General features: G+C 42.8%; 1 protein-coding gene across 8 annotated transcripts in view; it reads left to right on the top strand.

The window, feature by feature from the left end:
* Positions 1 to 27,071, top strand: part of NFATC3 (nuclear factor of activated T cells 3) — a 150,152-nt gene that overhangs the window by 110,122 nt on the left and 12,959 nt on the right. For 5 of the 8 annotated variants that reach the window (XM_055299221.2, XM_055299225.2, XM_055299219.2 and 2 more), the window contains exon 9: positions 1,321 to 2,328. In XM_055299221.2, coding sequence (XP_055155196.1) covers positions 1,321 to 2,328 — 1,008 coding nt within the window. Of the gene's footprint in view, positions 1 to 1,320; positions 2,329 to 4,513; positions 4,669 to 24,767; positions 24,872 to 27,071 lie in introns of those variants that run through there. The other 3 variants (XM_055299223.2, XM_055299224.2, XM_055299227.2) reach the window with 2 other exon arrangements.

The following is a 27,071-nucleotide window of genomic DNA, read 5'->3' as shown; positions in this document are numbered from 1 at the left end:
AAATTGTTGGCTATGCACAGTGGCTTATGCCTATAATCCCAGCACTTTGGGAGGTTGAGGTGGGAGGATTGCTTGAGTGTGGGAGTCCAAGACCAGCCTGGGCAACACAGTAAGACTTCGTCTCTACAAAAAATAAACATGAGCATGGTGGTGCACGCCTGTATTCCAGCTACTCAGGAGGCTGAGGTGGGAGGATCACTTGTTGCAGTACGCTGAGATTGCACGACGGCACTCCAGCCTGGCCGACAGAGTGAGACCCTGTTTCCCAAAAACAAAAAAAAGAAATTGTTTTCTGAATTTTTTTTCTTTCTTTCTTTTTTTTTTTTTTCTGATACAGAGTCTCGCTGTCGCCCAGGCTGGAGTGCAGTGGCGCGATCTCGGCTCACTGCAGGCTCCGCCCCCCGGGGTTCACGCCATTCTCCTGCCTCAGCCTCCCGAGTAGCTGGGACTACAGGTGCCCGCCACCTCGCCCGGCTAATTTTTTGTATTTTTAGTAGAGACGGGGTTTCACTGTGTTAGCCAGGATGGTCTCGATCTCCTGACCTCATGATCTGCCTGCCTCGGCCTCCCAAAGTGCTGGGATTACAGGCGTGAGCCACCGTTCCCGGCCTACTGTTTTCTGAATTTTTATTCAGATGTTTATTGCTAGTTTATAGAAATACAACTGATTATTTTTGTATGTTGATTTTGTATCCTGCAACTTTGCAGAATGTATTTGTTAGTTTTTTTTGTGGATTTTAGTACTTTTTTTGATCCCCACATGATGGCAGAGGATCAAGTGAGATGCATGTGAGAACCATTGTAAAGCAGAAGTTCTATGAATGTCAGAGTCATGATTTCTGGTATATGTTGCAACATGTAAAACCAGATGACTGGTAGGCTTCGGATCAGGGATCCCAAATTCAATACTTAATTAGGCCCTAGGGTTTTGTTTTTTGTTTTAGTTACTTAATTTTGAATAGGTAATAAATACACAGTGAAAAACATTCAAAAGACATAAAAAAAATATAGTAAAAAGTAAACTTCCTAATTCTGTCCCTTAGTCACCTAGTTTTCCTTCCCAGCAGTGACTCTAGCATAGTTTCTTGTGCCTCTTCCCAAAGATATTCATATTATACAGAAGCAAAACGTGTATGTGTATACATATATGTACGTCTACACAAACACACAGACATACACGATATTTTATATGAACTGCCTTCCTTGACATTTGAGTTTGCCCCTCAGCTTATGCTGTAGTTGTGTAACCTAGCATGAAGGCCTGTCATAATAATTTTTTGTATTGTATAATAATATTTGCCTTAATCATTTTCTTTTCAGTTTTGATGAAGCAAGAACACAGAGAAGAGATTGATTTGTCTTCAGTTCCATCTTTGCCTGTGCCTCATCCTGCTCAGACCCAGAGGCCTTCCTCTGATTCAGGGTGTTCACATGACAGTGTACTGTCAGGACAGAGAAGTTTGGTTTGTTCCATCCCACAAACATATGCATCCATGGTGACCTCATCCCATCTGCCACAGTTGCAGTCTAGAGATGAGAGTGTTAGTAAAGAACAGCATATGATTCCTTCTTCAGTTGTACACCAGCCTTTTCAAGTCACACCAACACCTCCTGTGGGGTCTTCCTATCAGCCTATGCAAACTAACGTTGTGTACAATGGACCAACTTGTCTTCCTATTAATGCTGCCTCTAGTCAAGAATTTAATTCAGTTTTGTTTCAGCAGGATGCAACTCTTCCTGGTTTAGTGAATCTTGGCTGTCAACCACTGTCATCCATACCATTTCATTCTTCAAATTCAGGCTCAACAGGACATCTCTTAGCCCATACACCTCATTCTGTGCATACCCTGCCTCATCTGCAATCAATGGGATATCATTGTTCAAATACAGGACAAAGATCTCTTTCTTCTGCAGTGGCTGACCAGATTACAGGCCAGCGTTCTTCTCAGTTACAACCTATTACATATGGTCCTTCACATTCAGGGTCTGCTACAACAGCTTCCCCAGCAGCTTCTCATCCCTTGGCTAGTTCACCGCTTTCTGGGCCACCATCTCCTCAGCTTCAGCCTATGCCTTACCAATCTCCTAGCTCAGGAACTGCCTCATCACCGTCTCCAGCCACCAGAATGCATTCTGGACAGCACTCAACTCAAGCACAAAGTACAGGCCAGGGGGGTCTTTCTGCACCTTCATCCTTAATATGTCACAGTTTGTGTGATCCAGCTTCATTTCCACCTGATGGGGCAACTGTGAGCATTAAACCTGAACCAGAAGATCGGGAGCCTAACTTTGCAACCATTGGTCTGCAGGACATCACTTTAGATGATGGTAAGTTCATCTATGATATGTTCTTGAAGTAGTGAAGAACTTCTCCCAAGTATCATGAAAAAGTTTCTATGGATTGCTTATTGGCATATGGTTGGGCTTTTAAATAAGTTGTTATTAGAAATATATAACTTTGCCAGGCACCACGGCTCACACCTGTATCCCAGCACTTTGGAAGGCTGAGGTGGGTGGATCACAAGGTCAGGAGTTCGAGACCAGCCTGGCCAACATGGTGGAACGCTGTCTTTACTAAAAATACAAAAAATTAGCTGGGCGTAGTGGTGCATGCCTATAATCCCAGCTACTCGGGAGGCTGAGACAGGAGAATCTCTTGAACGCGGGAGGTGGCAGTTGCAGGGAGCCAAGATAGCACCATTGCACTCCAGCCTGGGCGGCAGAGCAAGACTCTGTCTCGAGAAAAAAAAAAAAAAAAATATATATATATATATAAATATATATATATATTTATATATATATATATAAATATATATATATATATAAATATATATATATATATAAATATAAATATATATAAAACTTTGAGGATAGATATGAAAATCCATGCCTTAGCATCTGTTTTACCACTAATATCTGTTGCTGAATACAGGATCTTTTCTTCCAGAATATGTAGTGAGATCACAGTGTCTAGAGAATGGAATTCAAGGCCATTAGTTCCATAAATATTGCTGAATGCTGTCCTTTTGCAAGATGAAGCTAGATGCTGGGAATGCGAAGGATGTATTAAGATAGAATTCTCGGCCAGGCGCAGTGGCTCACACCTGTAATCCCAGCACTTTGAAAGGCTGAGGCGGGTAGATCGCTTGAGCCCAGAACTTCAAGACCAGCCTGGGCAACATGGCAGAACCCTGTGTCTACAAAACAAAATACAAAAAATTAGCCAGGCATAGTGATGTGGGCCTGTAGTCCTAGCTAACCAGGAGGCTGAGGTGGGAGGATCACCTGAGCCAGAGAGGTTGAGGCTGCAGTGAGCTATGATCATGCCACTGCACTCCAGCTTGGGTGACAGAGTGAGAACCTGCCTCAAATTAAAAAAAAAGATCAGCAGAGATATGTAACAGATTTCACAGGAAGGATTCAGCAAGTCTTCTGTGAATAGGTGACATTTGAGCCAAGTTTTGGAGGATGAGTACAGTTGTCTTTCTGTATGCATGGGTTCCACACCTTGGATTCAACCATCTGTGGATTGAAAATATCTGGGGAGTTGGGAGGCCGAGGCGGGCGGATTCCGAGGTCAGGAGATTGAGACCACGGTGAAACCCCGTCTCTACTAAAAACACAAAAAATTAGCCGGGCGTGGTGGCGGGCACCTGTAGTCCCAGCTACTCGGAGAGGCTGAGGCAGGAGAATGGCGTGAACCCAGGCGGCGGAGCTTGCAGTGAGCCGAGATTGCGCCACTGCACTCCAGCCTGGGCGACAGAGCGAGACTCTGTCACAAAAAAAAAAAAAAAAAAAAAAAATTAGAAAATATCTGGGGGGAAGAAAATGGATGGTTGCATCTGTATTGAACATGTACAGACTTTTTTTTCTTGCATTATTCCCTAAACAATGTAATATTACACTAGTTCCCATAGCATTTACATTGTATTTGGTATTATAAATAATGTAGATATGATTTAAAGGGGGAATGTGGATAGATTATGTGCAAATAGTACACTGTTTTATATAAGGGACTTGCGCATTCATGGATTTTGGTATGGGGGGGTTGTAAAACCAGTCCCCATGGACGTAGTCATTTCTCAGTGTACTCGGGATTGATTTTAGTACCGCCTGTGTACATCCAAATCATGCATGCTCAAGTTCCACGGTCACCCTGTGGAACCCACATGTAAGAAAAGCAGCTGTGGTCTCAGTGCTTTGGGAAGCCAAGGTAGGAGGATTACTTGAGACTAGGAGTTTGAGACCAGCCTGGGCAACATAATGAGACCTCATTTCTACCAAAAAACCCCACAAAAATTAGCTGGGTGTGGTGGTGTGTGCCTGTAGTCCTAGCTACTAGGAAGACTGAAGTGGGATGATCGCTTGAGTCCAGGAGTTCGAGGCTGCAGTGAGCTGATCGCATACTATTGCACTCCAGCCTGGGTAGCAGCAAAGTGAGACCCTGTCTCTAAAAAAAATTAAAAAGCCTTCCACATATGCAGATTTCACATTTGAGAATATTCTTTTTTAGATCCATGTTTGGTTGAAAAAAGCTGTGTATAAGTGGACCCAGACAGCTCAAAGCTGTGTTGTTCAAGGGCCACCTGAGTGAAGTGAACATCAGAGGCAAGTCAGATAATATAGCAGAAATAGAGAAGAAGGGTATGTTTGTCAGGAAAGGATATATCTGTGGTGGGGTGAGGTATGGGGACAGGGGTGGGGGATGGGGGTGATTGATATGGTACAGGATGGTTTTAAAGCCATGAGGGGACATGCCAGGCCATTTGTGTGTAAACAGAAGGTATATGTGTAAACTAGAGCAACACCTAAAATTGCATAGTATTTTTCTATTTATTATCTAATCTAATCGTTACCATTCCTCAAACTCTGAGGTAGATAGTGATATTTATAGAGTTGGACTTTTGAAAAATCACACAACTAGTAAGCAGCAGAACTGAGACTGGATCAATCCAGTCTTTTTCTTGTGGCACTACAGCTGCCTCCCAGAAACAGCAGGCCATGGTGATTAGAATAGAACTCTGTGCTAAACGGAATCCCTCAAGGTTTTTCTAATTCCTGGAGAATATTCTCCAGAAATGCATGTGCACAATTTCACTGCATTAACCCATGTTCACAACTGCATCTGATCTGTCACACTGTTTGGTGTACTTGAGCACTCTGGTATTTAAGCATTTTGCTGTTCTCTGTGCACAGCTGACATAAGTGTCACTCCCTACTAAATGATGAAACCAAAAGGTAGAGAGCAGGCTGCTACTTTTATGCAAAACAGATTTGAAATAAAGGCTTATGGAAATATTGGCTTTAAAAATGTTGCCTGTTTCTTTTAGCAGTTTTAGACTAACTCTTCACGTTGCTTTTTACCCTGAAACAAGGAGTGAGACCTTGAGTCACTCATTTGTGATATAACTGAAGATAGGAGATTTATTGAGTGAGTCTTTAAGGGCACTTCAGCTCATTTTTTTTAACCAATGAAGATATTTTTTCCTTCTAAAAAGAGCCCAAAGCTAGAACCTGCTCTTTTTAATTTACCACAGGTTGAGAGATTTGGGGGTAGAGGGTTGGATAGGCAACAAATCAGGTTTCTACAAAGATTTTGGGAAAATGTATTTCATTATTTGAATAAATTAAGATTTGTTGCAAAAACAGAAGATCTGGAAAGGTGAGGTCTGTGAGGGCAGCTGTAAAAGCAATTTTATTTTTGCTCCCTTTATTATGGTAGGGCATACAAGCAAGAAAGGAGCCAGGTGCTGTGGCTCACACCTATAAACTCAGCACTTTGGGAGGCTGAGGTGGGTGGATCACCTAAGGTCAGGAGTTCGAGACCAGCCTGGTCAACATGCTGAAACCCTGTCTCTACTACAAATACAAAAAAAAAAAAAAACCCAGCGTGGTGGTGGGCGCCTGTAATCCCAGCTACTCGGGAGGCCGAGACAAGAGAATTGCTTGAACCTGGGAGGCAGAGGTTGCAGTGAACTGAGATTGCGCCGTTGTACTCCAGCTTGGGCAACAAGAACGAAACTGTCTCAGAAAAAAAGCAAGAAAAAATGTTCCTAGATTGTAGCCCCCCAGAGACTAGCTATCACATTTGCTCATTGCCACCCCTCAGGGGACTTAATAGAAGCTCAGCGCTACAAAGCAGTAATTACAGAGGGGGAAGAGCAGGACACAATGGTGTGCACTTGTAGTCCTGGCCACTTGGGAACGTGAGATGGAAGGATCACTTGGGCTCAGGAGTTCAAGCCCAGTCTTGCCAATATAGTGAGACCCTGTCTCTAAAATTTAAAAAAAAAAATGGACAGAAAAAACTGAAACGCACTGTATTTTTTTGTGATGGTAGTCTCACCCTGTCATCCGGGCTGAAGTGCAGTAGTGCAATCTTGGCTCACTGCAGCCTCGATTTCCTTGGCTAAAGGGATCAATCCTCCTACTTCAGCCTCCTGACTAGCTGGGACTACAGGCATGTGCCACCACACCTGACCAATTTTTGTTAAAATGCACTTCTGAAAATCTTAGATTATTGGCTGTATAATTTTTGCTAATTGAATTTTTGATGCTTAATTTAAGCTCCAAAATGAATTTATCTTTATTTTTATTTTTATTTTTTGAGATGGAGTCTCTATCACCTAGGCTGGAGTGCAGTGGCGCAATCACGGCTCACTGCAACCTCCACCTACCAGGTTCAAGAGATTCTCCTCCCTCAGTCCCCTGAGTAGCTGGGACTACAGGCGTGCGCCACCACGCCCAGCTAATTTTTGTATTTTTTAGTAGAGACGGGGTTTTGCCATGTTGGCCAGGCCGGTCTCGAACTCCTGACCTCAGGTGATCTGCCTGCCTCAGCCTCCCAAAGTGCTGGGATTACAGGCATGAGCCACCATGCCCAGCCTAAAATGAATTTTTGATATTTTTAATTTGACTCATTTATTATGATATTTGGATTTGCCTTTGAAGGTAGAATTTTTAGATGCTTAGAAAAAAAGTTCTGCAATCTTTTAATGTAAATTCAAATTAGCTGGGCGTGGTGGTGGGCGTTTATAATCCCAGCTATTTGGGAGGCTGAGGCAGGGAGAATTGCTTGAACTCAGGAGGTGGAGGTTGCAGTGAGCCGAGATCGCACCACTGTGCTCCAGCCTGGGTGACAGAGCCTGGGTGACAGAGTGAGAGACTCAAAAAAGAAAAAAAAAACCTTTTAATGTAAATCCATAAAATAAAAATGAAAATGGCTGGGCGCAGTGGCTCACTCCTGTATCCCAGCACTTTGGGAGGCCGAGGCGGGCAGATCACTTGAGGTCAGGAGTTCTTGACCAGCCTGACCAACATGGAGAAATCCCGTCTCTACCAAAAATAAAAAATTAGCCTGGTGTGGTGGCGCATGCCTGTAATCCCAGCTACTTGGGAGGCTGAGGCAGGAGAATCGCTTGAACCTGGGAGGCTGAGGTTACAGTGAGCTGAGATCGCGTCATTGCACTCCAGCCTGGGCAACGAGTGAAAGTCCATCTCAAAAAATAAATAAATAAATAAATAAATAACCCCATATGTCTCATAGACCTTGAACTCCATAGCACTGGAATATCTCCTTCTTTTTAAAATTTTTTTTTTAAATTTTTTGTAGAGATGAAATCTTGCTACACTGCCCAGGCTGGTCTAGAACTCATGGCCTCAAGTAATTCTCCCACCTTGGCCTCTCAAAGTTCTGGGAGCCGTCATATCTGGCCAAATGTCCCCTTTCTGGTTAGCTTTATTTTATTTTATTTTACTTTATTTCATTTTATTATTCTTGAAGGTGGTATCTCACTCTGTCACCCAAGCTGGAGTGCAGTGCTGTGAACACAGCTCACTGCATCCTCAACCTCCTGGGCTGAAGCATTCCTCCTGCTTCAGCCTCCTGAGTTACTGGGACCACAGGCACATGCCACCATGCCCTGCTAATAGTTAACTTTAAAAGTCATAGAGCCAGGCGTGGTGGTGTGTGCCTATAATCCCAGCTGCTGAGGAAGGCTAAGGCAGGAAGATCACTTGAGCCCAGTTTGAGGCTAGCCTGGACAACATAGCAAGACCCTGTCTCTGAATATTTTAAGTGAGTCGTAGAACATACCAGAAAGGATTGAAAGTGACTAAAGTGAACTTTGTAGTTAGCCGAAGCTCAATTTGTTTTAACTTTTTCATATTATGTTAACTGTTAAGTCCAAAGTAATTTCCACTCTACAACCACAGGACACAGTAATTTAAAAAATTTTTTGCTATACTACTTAAAGATACTTATCCTAGTAAGTTTTGTTAATTCTGTTTTATATTCAAATTTATATATCCTCTTTTAACCAAATCAAAGATTAAAACACACTTTCTTTAATATTTGAAGTTTTTAAGTAAGATGGAATCTCTTAGGAATAATTCATGTATTAGTTGACTGTTACTTTTAGAAATGTGGACATTAACATCAATTTTTTATTATAAATTCAATGACATTTACTAGAGAAGATAGTAATGTAATTCAGCTCAGAATTTCGAGAGTTATAGACTGAGCATGGTGGCTCACACTTGTAGTCCCACCACTTTGGAGGCCCAGGCAGGCGGATCACTTGAGCCCAGGAGTTTGAGAATAGCCCGGACAACATGGCAAAACCCTATCTGGAAAAATTACAAAAGTTACCTGGGCATGGTAGCACGTGCCTGTATTCCCAGCTACTTGGGAGGCTGAAGTGGGAAGATTGCTTGAGCCCAGGAGGTCGAGGCTTCAGTGAGCAGTGATCATGCTACTACACTCCAGCCCAGGTGACAGAATGAGACCCTGTCTCAAAAATAAAGTAGTTATAGAGCTGGAAAATATTCTAATATAGCTCTCATTTTATGGATAAAGCATCTGAATTTTACACAGAGCCTAAGGTATTCATCCAGGAAAACACACTTGAATTATGGCAGAATAAAGACTAAAACCTGTTTCCTGACTCTAGGAGTTTTTCTAGAATCTGTAATCAAGTTTCTAGTCAGTGTGTTGAGGTTTTAGAATTAGTGTCAAACAAAGAGTACATGAAAGAAAATGCCATTTTCTCCATAGAGCCTTGATTGTGAGAGGGACCAGGGTAATCTTAAGATTATAGATTCTGGCGAGGTGCAGTGGCTCATGCCTTATAATCCCAGCACTTCGTGAGGCCAAGATGGGAGGATCGCTTTAGCCCAGGAGTTCTAGACCAGCCTGGGCAGTATACCCTGTCTCTACTAAAAATTTAAAAATTAGCTGAGCATAGCTGGGCATGTTGGCTCACGCCTGTAATCCCAGCACTATGGGAGGCCGAGGCGGGCAGATCATGAGGTCAGGAGGTCAAGACCATCCTGGCCAACATGGTGAAACCCCGTCTCTACTAAAATACAAAAAAATTAGCCAGGCATGGTGGTGCGTGCCTGTAGTCCCAGCTACTCAGGAGTCTGAGACAGGGGAATCACTTGAACCCAGGAGGCGGAGATTGCAGTGAGCCAAGATCACACCACTGCACTCCAGCCTGGCGACAGAGTGAGACTCCATCTAAAAAAGAAAAAAAAAAAAATTAGCTGATCATGGTGATGTGTGCCTATAGTCCCAACTACTCAGGAGGCTGAAGTGGGAGGATTGCTTAAACCCAGGAGGCAGAGGTTACAGTGAGCCAAAATTGCACCACTGCACTGCAGCCTGGGCAACAGAGCAAGACCCTGTTTAAAAAAAAAAAAAAGTATTATTGATTCTCAGTGTTAGATGAAGTGTTTTTTTGTTTTGGTTTGGTTTTTTTTTTTTTTTTTTTTTTTTTTTTTTTTTTTTTTTTTTTTTTTTTTTTTTTTTTTTTTTTTTTTTTTTTTTTTTGAGACGGAGTCTAACTCTGTCGCCCAGGCTAGAGTGCAGTAGCGATCTCAGCCCACTGCAAGCTCTGCCTCCCGGGTTCATGCCATTCTCCTGCCTCAGCCTTCTGAGTAGCTGGAACTACAGGCGCCTGCCACCACACCTGGCTAATTTTTTGTGTTTTTAGTAGAGAAAGGGTCTACACCGTGTTAGCCAGGATGGTCTTGATCTCCTGACCTTGTGATCCGCCCGCCTCAGCCTCCCAAAGTGCTGGGATTACAGGTGTGAGCCACTGCGCCCAGCCTAGATGAAGTTTTAAAGGCTCTCCATTCTCTTTCTCCCTGGAGTTCACACTTTGGTATTCTTAATGATGATTATATTCCTCTGTGTCTCTTCCCTAGCTTCTTTGGTGCATCTCAGGGCCTTTTGAGTTCTAGCTGCTCTTCTTGTTTTATGTGGGCTCTAATACCTCTAGAATAATTCAGAACATATTTAATCCTTCTTGTATAACAGCCTTCACATGTGTGAAAGCTTGATCTCTTTCCCAGTCTTAAAAGCTCTCCAGCAACTTCATCCTTCCCTCACCAAAATGCAAATTTCCCTCTTCTTGAACCGTGATGTTTTAAGTTCCCTTTCATAGTGGAGTATCCAGAAGGGAACACACTCTAGCTAGCTTGTTGTAGGTTAAGACTGTCACTTTCCCTGTTCAAAAGACTTTATCAGTATGGCCTGAGGTCAGGGGATTTTCTTAGCTCTGATATACTGTTGATGTAGTGAGTCATAATTATGCAAAGTTGTGTCCTTTCCCTACATAGGTTCATATATATATATATATATATATATATATATATATATATATACACATATATGGGGTTTTTTTGGACCAAAGACTAAACTTTATAATTATCCTTGTTCAGTTTCATTGAAATGATTTTGGTGCCTCATACTAACTTTCCAAGCTCAGAAGAATCCCAGAAGCATTTCTCAGTCTCAGGCTTCCTGGGGCAAGGCACATATTCCTTTGGGGGTTACAACAGCAGCACAGTACTGACGTTTCACCAAGTGGTGTTCTCTTTCAAGTAGTCCCCCTGGAAGGCTGTAATATAAACTTACTCAAACAATTAAGGCATAGTTCATGACTATTTTGCTTCTTGTCTTTGTATTTTCTTCACTACCTCCATGTATCATTGCACCTCCTTGAAAAGCATGTTCTACGGCTGTCCAATTATCACTGAATTTTACTCATATTTACAGTTTGTATGCCTGGAAATGTAATTTTCCGTAAACATTTATGTTCGTTATGGTTTTTATGCTGCAGGTTTTAGACCAGACAATAAACATTAAAACAGTTGATTTTATAACAGATACGGAAACTGTCAAGCTGTTTTTCATTTATTTATTTTTTGAGATGGAGTTTCCCTTGTCACCCAGGCTGGAGTGCAGTGGCGCGATATCAGCTCATTGCAACCTCTGCCTACCGGGTTCAAGCGATTCTCATGCCTCAGCCTCCCGAGTAGCTGGGATTACAGGTGCCCACTGCCATGCCCAGCTGATTTTTGTATTTTTAGTAGAGACAGGGTTTAGTCATGTTGGCCAGGCTGGTCTTGAACTCCTGACCTCAAGCGATCTGCCTGCCTCAGCCTCCTAAATGCTGAGATTACAGGCATGAGCCACTGCACTTAGCCTTTTTAAAATTTATTTTGAAACAGGGTCTCACTCTGTTGCACAGGCTGGAGTGCAGTGGTGTGATCATGGCTTACTGCAGTCTTGACCTCCCGGGACTCAGGTGATCCTCCCACTTTAGTCCCCCAAGTAGCAGGGACTACAGACACACACCACCTTGCCTGGCTAATTTTTTGGGAGTTTTTTGTTTGTTTGTTTTAATTGTTTTTTGTTTTTGGTAGAGATGGGGTTTCGCCATGTTGCCCAGGCTGGTCTCAAACTCCTGGGCTCAAGTGATCTGCCCTCCTTGGCCTCACAAAGTGCTGGGATTACAGGCGTGAGCCACTGTGCCTGTTTGTCAAGCTGTTTTAAACATTTTAATTAAGATTTGATTCAGTGTGGTAATTGATACTGTTTGTTTTAAAAAAAGAAAGATTATAGCGGCCAGAGACAGTGGCTCATGCCTGTAATCCCAGCACTTTGGGAGGCTGAGGTGGGTGGATCACTGAGGTCAGGAGTTTCAGTCCAGCCTGGCCAACATGGCAAAACCCCATCTCTACCAAAAATAAAAAAAGGAAAAATTAGCTGGGCATGATGGTGCATGCTTGTAGTCCCAGCTACTTGGGAGGCTGGGATAGGAGAATCACTTGAATCCGGGAGGTGGAGGTTGCAGTGAGCCGAGATGGCACCACTGCACTCCAGCCTGGGCAACAGTGAGACTCCATCTCAAAAAAAAAAAAAAAAAAAGATTATAGTATTGTGAAACTAGACTATCTTAGACCTTTAAATACAGGCCCATTTAATTTATGATTGAGTTAACCGAATCCTGTTACAACTTTCCATTAAAGTCCCTCAGTTCCCACTTGTCCTCCTTGTTCATAGACTAACAGAGCCACAGCTGCAGCTCTTCAGCAGAGAAGAGGATGCATGTTAAATATAGCCTGACCTGCTGCTGTGGTGAAAACTGACACTGCCACTTGCAGGCTCTGTGCAGTAACATGCTGATCCTGAATGTAGGGCATTTGGTAGTTCAGCAGTAAACAGGGACTCTAGTCATGACCTCAGCTGCTTCAGTTCTGTATGTAAAAGACAAGCAGAAGAGCCTGCTTTCAAAAAGCAGGTGCTTTTTAAAATCAAGGGAATGATAAACACAACATTCAGGTGGTTACTTGGATGTGGGAAGCAGGAGACTGGTATGGAGGAGGAACAGAGAGGTTAATATTGTCAGTGTTCTCTTGCACCTGTTGGTTAGTGGTTTCACTGGTGTCTATTTTATTAAAATAAATAAAACAAGGCAAGGCACGGTGGCTCACGCCTGTAATCCCAGCACTTTGGGAGGCCAAGGTGGGTAGATCGCCTGAGGTCAAGAGTTTGAGACCAGCCTGGCCAATATAGTGAAACCCCGTCTCTACTAAAAATACAAAAATTAGGTGGGTGTGGTGGTGGGCGCCTGTAATCCCAGCTACTCGGGAGGCTGAGGCAGGAGAATCGCTTGAACCTAGGAGGCGGAGGTTACAGTGAGCCGAGATCGTGCCATTGCACTCTGGCCTGGGCAACAGGAGCAAAACTCCATCTCAAAATAAATAAATAAATAATAAAACATAAGTAAATAAATTAATTAATTAAATAAAAGAAAGCCATGCACAGCCAGTGGTGAGAGTGTGTCATCTATGAGGTATCACTATGGGCACTGGAGTGGAGGGAGGTAGATAATGCTGAAATTTCTCTTTTAACTGGGACACTGGATAACTCACGAATCCTCTTTTGGGAAGCATACATGTACTATACAGCCTCAAGCATGTTTAAGACGAATGATTCCAGAAGCTGAAAGGTCTTGTAAATAATGCCCATGTAGGCTTTAAATCATGGCTTATGCGAGATGGACCACGATGGGGATTCAAGACCTTAGACACAACCGCCCTGGGACATACAATAAGAAAAATTGAGTTTTAGGCCTAATGAAGAAAGAACAACAAACATTTGAGAAGATTTTTTATTTTTTATATCAAATGCCTCTGTGTATTTCCATGGACATAAATAAGTTGTATCTTTTTTTTTAATGAATGTATTGTTTCTGAACAAAAAATTTACCAACCTACATTAAGATTTATACATGACCAGGTGCTGTGGCTCATCCCTGTAATCCCAGCACTTTGGGAGGCCAGAGCCGGCAGATTGCTTGAGCTCAGGAGTTTTGAGACCAGCCTGGGCAACATGGTGAAACCCTGTCTCTACAAAAAATACCGAAATTAGGCCAGTGTGGTGGCGTGTGCCTATAGTCCCAGCTACTCGAGAGGCTGAGGTGGGAGGATCACTGGAGCCTGGAAGGCAGAGGTTGAAATTAGCAGAGATCATGCCACTGCACTTCAGCCTGGGTGACAGAGTGAGACCCTGTCTCAAAATAAATAAATGCAATTAAAAAATATAATTTATGCATAAGCTAGGAAAAGTCCAAGAGAGGCTACCACTAAAGCAGCATATCAGAAGTCTTCAAACTAAGTTCCCCTCAAAATGTGTATTTAAAAATAGTTAATGGCCAGGTGCGGTGGCTCATGCCTGTAATCCCAGCACTTTGAAAGGCCAAGATGGGAGGATCATTTGACATCAGGAGTTCAAGACCAGCTTAACCAACATGGTGAAACCTTGTATCTACTAAAAATAGTAAAAATTGGGCCAGGCGCAATGGCTCACGACTGCAATCCCAGCACTTTGGGAGGCCGAGGCAGGCGGATCACTGGAGGCCAGGAGTTTGAGACCAGGCTAGCCAACATGGTGAAACCCCGTCTCTACTAAAAATACAAAAATTAGCCAGGTGTGGTGGCACACACCTGTAATCTCAGCTACTTGGGAGGCTAAGGCAGGAGAATCGCTTGAACCTGGGAGGCAGAGGTTGCAGTGAGCTGAGATGGCACCACTATCCTCCAGCCTGGGCGACAGAGCAAGACTCCATCTCCAAAAAAAATAAAATAGTAAAAATTAGCCATGCATGGTGGTGAACGCCTGTAATTTCGGCTACTCATGAGGCTGAGGCAGGAGAATCACTTGAACCTGGGAGGCGGAGGTTGCAGTGAGCTGAGATCACGCCACTGCACTCCAGCCTGGGCAACAGAGTGATACTCTGTCACAAAAAAAGGTAATGAATTATGGTTACTGTTTCTTGATAAACTCATATTTTTTTTTTAACACTGTGCTAGGCACTTTGCTAGTAGCTCATTAATTCTTCCCAACCATCTGTGAAATGTGAATTATTAGTCTTAATTTTGTATAGATGTGGCTCAGAGACCTTAAGCACATCCCAGTGTTACATGGCCACAAATAATTGGGGCAGGCATTTGAATCCAGATTTGTCTGAAATGTACATTTTCTCACATGTGTTTTTAGTGGCTTCTAAAATAGCTATAATTGATTACTTACATAATCTCGCTTCTGTAAAGACAATAGCATTGTAACTTTCTAATGTGCTGCCATGTGTAAGATAGCAAAACCTGTCTTAAAGTTGTATTCTATTTTAAAATTGATATCTTTTTTTGGGTTCCTTCGAAGACGGATTATTCACAAGAAGAAAAAAATTTTTTAATGAGAGATAAATTGTTTAATTTTAGGTTTAGCAGTTAAACAAGCTTTTTGTGGTTTGGTGGCAGTTTTCTGCCTTGGCATTACAAGGTTACCTCTTGCTAACAATCATAGCTTTTGACAGACGTAGATAAGTGTGCTCAAACAGCTTTTCTCTGTTTGAAGATGCCTGGCTCTTTTTTTTTTTTTTTTTTTGTGAAGACATTTCCAAAGCCTATGGTTAGCCTCTCTATCTGGGCAAGAGAAAACGTGTGAAAGTCTCATTTATGCTGGAAGATAGGGTAGGGTTGAGAGTGATGGTTACAAGCATTTTAATTTTACAAGAATGTGGTACAGATTAAGTCCTTGATAATCATGTTGTATATTTAAAAACATCTGTAGATGATTTTATGTAGAATGAGAATTATAACATTTTATTTGTGTTTATTTCTTTGGTGGGGGAACGGAGACAGGAGTTTGCTCTGTTGATCAGGCTGGAGTGCAGTGGGACCATCATGGCTCACTGCAGCCTCGACCTCTCAGGCTCCAGCAATTCTCCCACCTCAGCCTCCCAAGTAGCTGGGACTACAGGTGCCTGCCATCACATCCGGCTAATTTTTAAATTTTCTTGTAGAGGCAGTCTTTCACTACGATACTCAGGTTGGTCTCGGCCTCCGAAAATGCTAGTATTACAGGCGTGAGCCACCATGCCTGGCCTATGTTTCCTAATATAATCATTTTTTGAACAAGTAATACGTTCATATGGTTCAAAATGCTAAAGTTACAACATTATACATAGTTAAAAAGAAATCTGTCTTCTAGGTAGATACTCCATTGTCCTCTGTAGGGAGAATTGATTGGAGTTACTAGTTTCTTGGCTGTCATTCTATGCATTTATAAACAGTTGCATTTTTTTTCCTTATTTTTACTAGCATATTATGTATACTAGTTTATACTTTGCATTTCCTATGTAATATAGAATCTTGGGAGATTATTCTATACTGTAACATAGAAGAGCTTCCTTGAAAGATATTCTTAAAATAGAATATTCCATAAAATATTCTATAAAATACTGCTTTGAATATTTGTACCACTATCTTTTTTTTTTTTTTTTTTTGAGATGGATTCTTACTCTGCTGCCCAGGCTGGAGTACAGTGGCACCATCTCGACTCACTGCAACCCCCACCTCCCAAATCTGTGATCTCTGTTCATATTTGCTTACTTTTCTATTAGATTGTTGATCCTCCCTCTTACTGATTTATAGAAGCCCTTTGTTAGGTTCATTAGCTCATTGAGGTATGAGTTAAAAGTATCCAGATTTATAAATTTTAAAAGAGGGATTTACAAAAGTCCTCTAAGTCTTGCTTTAAGTTAATGGGTTAGAGCTGTGAAAACCTAATTAAGTCATTTCACACAATGTTCTCCCATGAGAAAATCCAAAGTTTGTTTAAAATTTAAAATTTACCATTTTAATCATTTTAAGTATATAATTAAGTGGCATTAAATACACTCACAATATTGTATAACCACCACCACTATCCATTTCCACAACTTTTTCATCACCCAAACATTACAACTCTATTAAAGTAATAACTACTCATTTCCTTCCCGTCCTCCCAGCCCCTGGTAATCTCTACTCTGCTTCCTGTCTCTATGAATTTCCCTACTCTAGATACTTCATATAAGTGGGATTACACAATGTTTTTCCTTTTTTGTCTGGCTTATTTCACTTAGCATAATGTTTTCGAGGCTCATCCATATTGTAAGCATATGGAGGAATAATCTATTGGAATATTTTTATATAGCATATTATTTACATATAATATTCCATATGGAGGAATAATATTCAATTTTGTGTGTACACCACATCTTGTTTATCCATTCATCTGGCAAAAAATAATTTGGGGCGAGGCACGGTAGCTCACGTCTCTAATCCCAGCACACTGGGAAGCTGAGGTGGGTGGATTGCCTGAGCCCAGAAGATCAGGACCAGCCTGGGCAACATGGTGAGACCCTATGTCTATAAAAAATTAAAAAATTAGCTGGGCATGGTGGTGTGTGCCTGTAATTCCAGCTACTCGGGAGGCTGAGATGAGAGGATCACCTGAGCTTAGGAGATGGAGGTTGCAGTGAGCTGAGACTGCACCATGCACTCCAACCTGGGCAACAGAGACCCTGTCTCAAAAAAAGTTGATGAACACATACATATTTAAAAAAAAAAAAAAGATGGACGGGGCTCGGTGGCTCATGCCTGTAATCCCAGCACCTGGGAGGCTGAGGCAGGTGGGTCACCTCAGGTCAGGAGTTCGAGACCAGCCTGACCAACATGGTGAAACCCCATCTCTACTAAAAATACAAAAATTAGTTGGGCATGGTGGTGGGCGCCTGTAATCTCAGCTACTTGGGAGACTGAGGCAGGAGAATCGCTTGAGCCTGGGAGGCAAAGGTTGCAGTGAGCCGAGACCATGCCATTGCACTCCAGCCTAGGCAACAAGAGCAAAACCCCATCTCAAAAAAAAAAAAAGATAATTTGTGTTGTTTCCCTCTCAGCTGTTGTGAATAATGCTGCTGTGAACACTGGCATACATACTGTTTGAGTCCCTCTTTTCAGTACTTTTGAGTGTTTACGTAAGAGTGGAATTGCTGGGTCCTGTGGTAATTCTGTGTTCAACTTTCTTTTTGAGATGGAGTCTCACTCTCTCACCCAGGCTGGAGTGCAGTGGTGCGATCTGGGCTCACTGAAGTCTCTGCCTCCTGGGTTCAAGCGATTCTCATGCCTCAGCCTTCTGAGTAGCTGGGATTACAGACATGTGCCATCACGCCCAGCTAATTTTTGTATTTTTAGTAAAAACGGGGTTTGACCATGTTGGCCAGGCTGATCTCAATCTTTTGACCTCAGGTCACCCGCCCTCCTCAGCCTCCCAAAGTGCTGGGATTGCAGGCGTGAGCCACCAAGCCCAGCCTCCATGTTCAACTTTTTGAGGAACCACTATTTTTTTTTGTTAATCCTACAGCAGCCACACCATTTTACATTTACAATGTATAAGGCTTTCGGTTTCTTTATACCCTTGCCAACACATGTTATTTTCCATTTTAAAAATAATAGCCATCCTACTAGGTATTAAGTGATATCTCATTATAATTTTGATTTGCATTTCCCTATTGACTAATGATGTTGAGCATCTTTTCATGTGCCTGTTGTCCATTTGTATATTTTCTTGTCTATCCAAATCCTTTATTTTATTTATTTATTTATTTATTTTGAGACGGAGTCTGGCTCTGTCACCCAAGCTGGAGTATAGTGGCATGACCTTGGCTCACTGCAGCCTCCACCTCCCGAGTTCAAGCGATTCTCCTGCCTCAGCCTCCTGAGTAGCTGGGTTTACAGGTGCACACCACCATGCCTGGCTAATTTTTTGTATTTTTATTAGAGATGGGGTTTCTCCATATTAGCCAGGCTGGTCTCAAACTCCTGACCTCAGGTGAGCCACCCGCCTTAGCCTCCCAAAGTGCAGGGATTACAGGCATAAGCCACCATGCCCGGCCTAGTTTTCAATGTAGAAATTTTATGCCTCTTTGGTTAATTCCTAAGTATTTTATTGTCTTTGTTGCTACTGTAAATAGAATTGTTTTTCTTAAGGTTGAGCACGGTGGCTCACACTTGTAATCCCAACACTTTGGGAGGCCGAGTCAGGCGCATCACCTGAGGTCAGGAGTTCAAGACCAACCTGGCTAACATGGGCTCACCTGGCCAACATGGGGAAACCCTGTCTCTACTAAAAATACAAAAATTAGCTGGGTGTGGTGGCATATGCCTGTAATCCCAGCTATTCAGGGGGCTGAGGCAGGAGAATCGCTTGCACCCGGGAGACAGAGGTTGCAGTGAACCAAGATCATGCCATTGCACTCCAGCCTGAGACTCCATCTCAAAAACAAACCAAAAAAAAAACCCCAGAACAAGAATTATTTTCTTAATTTTTTTTTGGACCTTTCATTCCAAGTATATAGAAGTACAACTGAATATTGTGTGTTGATTCTGTATTCTGCCACTTTGTTGACTTTGTTAGTGCTAACATTTTTTTGTCTGTGTGGATTCTTTAGAGTTTTATGTTTATACTATCATGCCATTCGTGAACAGAGATAATTTTCTCTCTTCCTTTTTAATTTGGATGGCCTTTATGTATTTATTTATTTTTCTAACCTAATTGCTCGGGCTAGAACTTCTAGTGGTAGGCTGGTAGAAGTGGTGAAAGAGTGGGCATCTTTGCTTTGTTTGTGATCTTAGGGGGAAAGCTTTTGTTGTTGATAATGATAGGAACTAAGAGTTTTTCATATATGGCCTTTTTCATACTGAGGAAATTCCTTCTATTCTTTATTGAATGTTTTCATCTTGAAAGAGCATTGAATTTTGATAAATGGGTTGGGCGTGGTGGCTCACGCCTGTGATACCAGCACTTTGGGAGGCTGAGGCAGGCAGATAGCTAGAACCCAGGAGGTGGAGGCTGCAGTGAGCCGTGATTGGGATTCTCCTGCACTCCAGCCTGGGCAACAGAGTGAGACTGTCTCAAAGAAAAAGAGTTCTTTCCCTGCCTCTGCCGAGTCGAGTGGAGGCAGAGGCTTGGGTGCATTCAAGATTTGGCTTCACCTGTAGACCACCACCATGGCCAAGGAAGGCGTTGCTGCTGGAGGTGTGGTGGTTGTTAATACAGAGGTGTTGAAGACTGTCCTCACCCATGATGGCCTAGCACGTGGAATTCGCAAAGCTGCTGAAGCGTCAGGCCCATCTTTTGTGTGTTTGCATCCAAGTGTGATGAGCCTATGTCAAGTTCATAGAGATTCTTTGTGCTGAACACCAAATCAACCTAATTAACGTTGATGACAAGAAGCTAGGGGGAATGGTTAGGTCTCTGTAAAATTGACAGAGAGGGGAAACCCCATAAAGTGGTTCGTTGCAGTTGTGTAGTAGTTGAAGTACTTCAAATGCAAGAAATGAACAAATAAAACTCTGGCTTACCCCCCCTGCCCCCCAACACACACACACACAAACACACACACACACACTCACAGTCACACTCACTCTGGGCACGATGGCTCAATCCTGTAGTCCTAGCACTTTGGGAGGCCGAGGTGGGCAGATTGCTCGAGCCCAAGAGTTCAAGACCAGCCTGGGCAACATGATGAAGTCCCATCTCTACTAAGAATACAAAAAATGGCCAGGTGCGGTGGCTTGCGCCTGTAATCCCAGCACTTCGGGAGGCCGAGGCGGGCGTATCATGAGGTCAGGACATCGAGACCATCCTGGCTAACACAGTGAAACCCCATCTCTACTGAAGATACAAAAAAATTAGCCAGGCGTGGTGGTGGGCACCTGTAGTCCCAGCTACTCGGGAGGCTGAGGCAGGAGAATGGCATGAACCCGGGAGGCGGAGCTTGCAGTGAGCCAAGATCGTGCCACTGCACTCCAGCCTGGGCGACAGAGTGAGATTCCATCTCAAAAAAAAAAAAAAAAAAAATTAGCCAGGTGCCGTGGTCCCAAATACCTGGGAAGCTGAAGTGGGAGGATTGCTTGAGGCTGGGAGGTAGAGGCTGCAATGAGCCATTATTGTGCCACTGCACACCAGCCTTGGTGACAGAGTGACACCTTGTCTCCAAAAAAAAAAAAAAAAAGAATTTTTACAAACGCTTTTCTGCATCTATCGAGATGATCATGTGGTTTTTAAATTAATTTTTGTAGAGGTAGGGTCTTGCCATGTTGCCCATGCCAGTCAGGAGTATGTTTTTTTTTTTTTCTTTTGTTCAACTAATTTGGCATATTACTTTAATTGATTTTCATTTGTTGAATCATCCTTGCATTCTGGGAATAAAACTCACTTGGTCTTAATGTATCATCCTTTTAATATGCTGCTGAATTGTGTGTTTTGTTGATTTTTGCATCTATATTCATAAAGAATATTCTGTAGTTTTGTTTTTTTTGTTTTTGTTTGTTTGTTTGTTTTTTTGAGATGGAGTCTTGCTCTGTCACCCAGGCAAGAATGCAGTGGTGTGATCTCGGCTCACTGCAACCTCTGCCTCCCCAGTTCAAGCGATTCTTCTGCTTCAGCCTCCCGAGTAGCTGGGACTACAAGCGCGCACCACCATGCCCGGCTAATTTTTTTGTATTTTTAGTAGAGATGGGGTTTCACCATATTGGCCAGGCTGGTCTCGAACTCCTGACCTCGTGATCCACCCACCTTAGCCTCCCAGGTGTAAGCCACTGTGCCTAGCCTTTTCTTTTCTTATAGTATCTTTTTCTGGCTTTGGTGTCAGAGTAAATTCTGGCCTCATAAATGAGTTAGGAAGTGTTTCCTCCTCTTTAATCTTTTGTAAGAGTTTCAAAAGAATTGAAACTCTTTTTTCTTTGTTTTGTTTTGAGATGGAGTCTCTCTCTGTCGCCAGGCTGGAGTGCAGTGGCGCGATCTCAGCTCACTGCAACCTCCGCCTCCCGGGTTCACACCATTCTCCTGCCTCAGCCTCCCGATTAGCTGGGATTACAGGCACTCACCACTATGCCCAGCTAATTTTTGTATTTTTAGTAGAGACAGGGTTTCACCATGTTGGCCAGGATGGTCTCTATCTCCTGACCTTCTGATCCTCCCACCTTGGCCTCCCAAAGTGCTAGGATTACAGGTGTGAGCCACTGTGCCCAGCTGAAACTTTTCTTCTGTAAATGTTTTTTTTTGTTGTTGTTGTTGTTGTTTGAGTCAGAGTCTCGCCCTGTTGCCCAGTCTGGAGTGCAATGGCATGATCTCAGCTCACTGCAACTTCTGCCTCCCAGGTTCAAGCAATTCTCCTGCCTCAGCTTCCTGAGTAGCTGGGATTATAGGCACCTACCACACGCCCAGCGAATTTTTGTGTTTTTAGTAGAGACAGGGTTTCACCATGCTGGCCAGGCTGGTCTCGAACTCCTGACTTCAGGTGATCTACCTGCCTTGGCCTCCCAAAGTGCTGGGATTACAGGCATGAGGCACCGTGCCCGGCTCACTTTTGTAAATGTTTGGTCAAAGTTCTTGTGATCAGGAGAGATGAATGAGGTATATTTTGGAGCTCACAAAAGTGCTTCAAGGAACTAGAAGGATTTCTGGAGCACTGCAAGTTTCTGTAAAGCACAATCTGAAAGTACCACTGAATTCATCCACTCACAAAAGCTCCCATAGTTTGTGTTGGCCTCTTGCTTTGTTCCTGGGCTGCTTTCTTATGATTTTTATGCTGCTCTACCTGTAATCACATGTTCTATACCTTCATGTCTGTTTTGGAGGATTCAATTGTGGAGATTGGGAACCCCCAAAAAGAGTATTTTGATATTTTCAGTATTTAAAATACTTTGCACACACTGTAATTTTTTTTTTTTTTTTTGAGACGGAGTCTTGCTCTGTCACCCAGGCTGGAGTGCAGTGGCGCGATCTCGGCTCACTGCAAGCTCCGCCTCCCGGGTTCACGCCATTCTCCTGCCTCAGCCTCTCCGAGTAGCTGGGACTACAGGCGCCCGCCACCACGCCCGGCTAATTTTTTGTATTTTTGGTAGAGACGGGGTTTCACCGTGGTCTCGATCTCCTGACCTCGTGATCCGCCCGCCTCGGCCTCCCAAAGTGCTGGGATTACAAGCGTGAGCCACCGCGCCCGGCCCACACACTGTAATATTTAAATCACCTCTGAAAACTAGGTGAGTGATCTCAAATAATAAACAAGCTTAAGTCAGAAAAACTTTGCTTAAGCAAAGGATTTCTGGATTTTGTTTTGTTTTGACCCCTATAGTGAGGGTGCATTTTGTACAGATTGACTCTTCCTTTGTTTCTCTTCTTTTATCTGCTTAAAAGGAAGGTATTAGTTAGTGTTCGTAGAGACTACATGCAGATTTTTCCCTTCTAAGTAGGTTAGGTCCTTTTACTTGAAGTTGTACAACAGAGGCCAAGAATAATTCCTTATAGGCAAAAAGATGAGAGTTTGCCTATTTTGTTATTGTGTTTTTGACTCTTGGGGCAACTGAATGCTTTAGCCAGTACCGCAAAACTGACCAGTGGTGACTCTTCTTTTGTGCAGTGACTTTCAAACATTTTTGACAGCTTCCTACAATAAAATACAAGGATTATGTTGTGACCCAGTACACAAAAAATATATACAACTAATGTTAAAGTCTCACAAACCAATTCTTAACCTTTATTAGAGGGAATGCAGCCTGTTATCTTCTATTTTGTTCTATTTCTTTCTCTTTTTTTTTTTTTTTTTTTTTTTTTTGAGACGGAGTCTCGCTCTGTCGCCCAGGCTGGAGTGCAGTGGCGTGATCTCGGCTCACTGCAAGCTCTACCTCCCAGGTTCACGCCATTCTTCTTCCTCAGCCTCCGAAGTAGCTGGGACTACAGGCGCCTGCCACCACGCCTGGCTAATTTTTTTTTTTTGTATTTTTAGTAGAGACGGGGTTTCACCGTGTTAGCCAGGATGGTCTTGGTGTCCTGACCTCGTGATCCACCCGCCTCGGCCTCCGAAAGTGCTAGGATTACAGGCCTGAGCCACTGTGCCTGGCCTATTTCTTTCTCTTTTTAAAAATACTAGTTTCAGGGGCCGGGCGCGGTGGCTCATGCCTATAATCCCAGCACTTTGGGAGGCTGAGGTGGGTGGATCACGAGGTCAGGAGATCGAGACCATCCTGGCTAACAAGGTGAAACCCCGTCTCTACTAAAAATACAAAAAATTAGCCAGGCGTGGTGGCGGGTGACTGTGGTCCCAGCTACTCGGGAGGCTGAGGCAGGAGAATGGCGTGAACCCAGGAGGTAGAGCTTGCAGTGAGCCGAGATGGTGCCACTGCACTCCAGTCTGGGCGACAGAGCAAGACTCTGTCTCAAAAAAAAAAAAAAAAAGTTTCAATTTGCTGAATTGATTTCATAAATTTCTAATGGATGTGAACTTCAGTTTAAAAAATACTCCTCCAGGCGGGCATGGTGACTCACACCTGTAATCCTAGCACTTTGGGAGGCCTAGGTGGCGGATAACCTGAGGCCGGGAGTTTGAGACCAACCTGGCTAACATGGTTGAAACCCCATCTCTACTAAAAATACAAAAAGTAGCCAGGCACGGTGGCGGGTGCCTGTAGTCCCAGCTACTAGGGAGGCTGAGGCAGGAGAATCACTTGAACCTAGGAGGCAGAGGTTGCAGTGGGCAGAGATTGTGCCACTGCACTCCAGCCTGGGTGACAGAGTGAGACTCCATCTCAAAAAAAATACTCTTCCATGACTCCCAGATTTGGCTGTACATATAGTTTTCTGGGCTGCTACCCTTAAAGATGTTAATTTTGTGGTTTGAGTTTATATTTTTATAAAGCATTCAGGAGTTTATATTTTTATCAGTTGCCCAGATAATTTTGATGTAGCCTTAGCCAAGTATTTGGGAACTACTAATAGATATAATAAAAACTAGTTTATTTAAAGCTGAATTTAATCCCTTAAAACCACTGAAAACCGTAATCGTAACTCTTAAAGTTATTGCCCTTCAAATTTTTAAAAGAATCATCTTAGTACCTGAGCTATCTGAACTCCAATATTTATTTTATCTAATAAAATATGGAGAGCCATTTTATGCAGTGATTGACAAGTAAAAGACAGTTAAATTCCTTTTGATTATAGAAAAAAAAAAAAACAGGCTGGGCACTGTAGTAGATTAAGTTCACCCTCTGGTTTGTTCCATTCAGTAGTGATGTTGTCTTCTTTGACACAGACCAATTTATATCTGACTTGGAACACCAGCCATCAGGTTCAGCAGAGAAATGGCCTAACCACAGTGTGCTCTCATGTCCAGCTCCTTTCTGGAGAATCTAGAGGGTGAGTGTTGATTGAAATGTGTCACTGTTTTTGTGCCCAAGTCTGGTATTTGCATGCAGTGGCTGGATTTGCATGTGCTACAGAGGAGGGGGTATGCACGGGCATTTTCTGGTAGGCCCACTCATTATCTTTGGAACTACACTTCGACTAAAAGACTCTGCTTTTTAAACTTAACCACACTCAAGCTCTTACACTTGTGCTTATGATTTTATTCTTGAATGAAAGGCAAGTGTTTACTTAGATTTATTACACCAAAGCAGAAAGAGGTTTCATATCTATGAATTCTATATGGTTTGGGTTGCTGAGTAAATTTGGTTGCTGATCAGGTATGTAAGCCTACTCATTCCTGGTCAAGTATTCTTAAGTTTTGATGTGAATGAAATCAGGAAATTTTGTCCATTTTTCAGAGGCAACCCAGAATATTTATCCCTAGCCTCCCCTGTGGGCCCATGTTTGCACTTCTGGTAGTCCTCTGGGGCTCTACTTGGAAGAAAGCTGTAGTACTAGAGCCAGTGTCTGTGTCTAGGCTTAGGCTTCTAGACTCAGCAGCCAAGGAGGAACGAAGCTTTTCCTTGCTGTCGTTGGCTCCTTTCTTCAAATACTATCAAAGCCACTTAAGAAAATATGTGATAGAAATTATAAATACACAGATTATAACTTCCTAAATGCCATTTCAATTTTATTTTAAAATGAATCTGGATTTGGAAGGGGCCTTGGAAATCATGTTCACTACCCAAACCTTTATATTTAGGTTTCTGCAGCCTCCTGATGACCTATCAGACAAGATACCAAAACCCTAACTTCTCCCAGAGCTGGGCCTACCCTGGTCTCATGTCATTCTTGTCCAACCATGAGAGGAGTGGTGACTTAATTCCTGCATTGAATGTATATAAAACTCTCAGGAGAGTTATAACCAGAGGATTTAAAATAATTTCCTCATATTAGGGGTGAGAAAATAAGTTGCAGAAAGATTAGTTAAGTCACCTGAGTCACATCACAGCCAAACCAAGGCTAAAGCTTACTTCTTCCAGTGTTTAGCCCAGTGTGCTTCCCATGTGTGAAGCAACAAGTTGGTCACTAATGATCTTGGTAGGAAGGAAGTATTATGTGGAGTGAAGGGATCGATGGATGACTGAGTGAATAAGAGGTGAGAACATAGAAGAAATAGCAGTGTAGACAACTCCTTTAAGATGTTAAGCCGTGAAAGAAAGAATTAGATACAGAGGGGAACGTGGGGTTGAGTGTTTTTATTTGCTTGCTTGCTTGCTTGCTTTTTTGAGATAGAGAGATTTACACTTTTTTTTTTGTTTTTTTTTTTTTGAGATGGAGTCTCACTCTGTCGCCCAGGCTGGAGTGCAGTGATGTGATCTCAGCTTACTGCAAGCTCCGCCTTCCGGGTTGACGCCATTCTCCTGCCTCAGCCTCCCGAGTAGCTGGGACTACAGGCGCCCGCCACCATGCCTGGCTAATATTTTGTATTTTTAGTAGAGATGGGGTTTCACTGTGTTAGCCAGGATGGTCTCAATGTCCTGACCTCGTGATCTGCCCACCTCGGCCTCCCAAAGTGCTGGGATTACAGGTGTGAGCCACTGCGCTGGCCGAGATTTACACATACTAAGTGCTGATGAGAAGGATCTGGGGAGACGAGTTGATAGAGACAAAGAAGTGAAGAAAATTGATGCAGCAAGGTGTTGAAGAGGTTCCAGAGCACAGGTAGTGGAATGGGTCCTGTGGATTTTTGGGTCTGGAGCTCAGGTTTGGCCCTTAGAGATAGAGTTGGGAGTCAACAGTGGACAAGATTATTCAGAGGAAAATGTACAAAATGAGAAAACAAAATAGGGATAAAGCATTCTTCTGATAATTTTAAAATGCTTCTGAGTCCCACATCTTAAGCCAAATTGAGAGAAGTTGTTTATTTTTTTCACATTTCAGCTTTTGCTGATAGAAAAGAGTACATGCTGATACTTGAATATACTTTCAAGTACCTGTGTACTGTTTACTCAGCTGGAGATTTAATGTTTATCTTTGTAGAATGTTTTCAGCTAAAAACATTCCTAGAGGAAACATTGTTATGACATTGATTATAGCATCACACATAGAAGGGGTTTTCTTTTTTTTTTTCTTTTTGAGACAGAGTCTCGCTCTGTCGCCTAGGCTGGAATGCATTGGCAACATACTGGCTCACTGCAACTTCCACCTC

Source organism: Symphalangus syndactylus, chromosome 11 (assembly GCF_028878055.3).
Source record: "Symphalangus syndactylus isolate Jambi chromosome 11, NHGRI_mSymSyn1-v2.1_pri, whole genome shotgun sequence".
NCBI classification, from domain to species: Eukaryota; Metazoa; Chordata; class Mammalia; order Primates; family Hylobatidae; genus Symphalangus; species Symphalangus syndactylus.
Note: the sequence above shows the minus strand (reverse complement) of the source record. Positions and strands in the feature narration are given on the sequence as shown.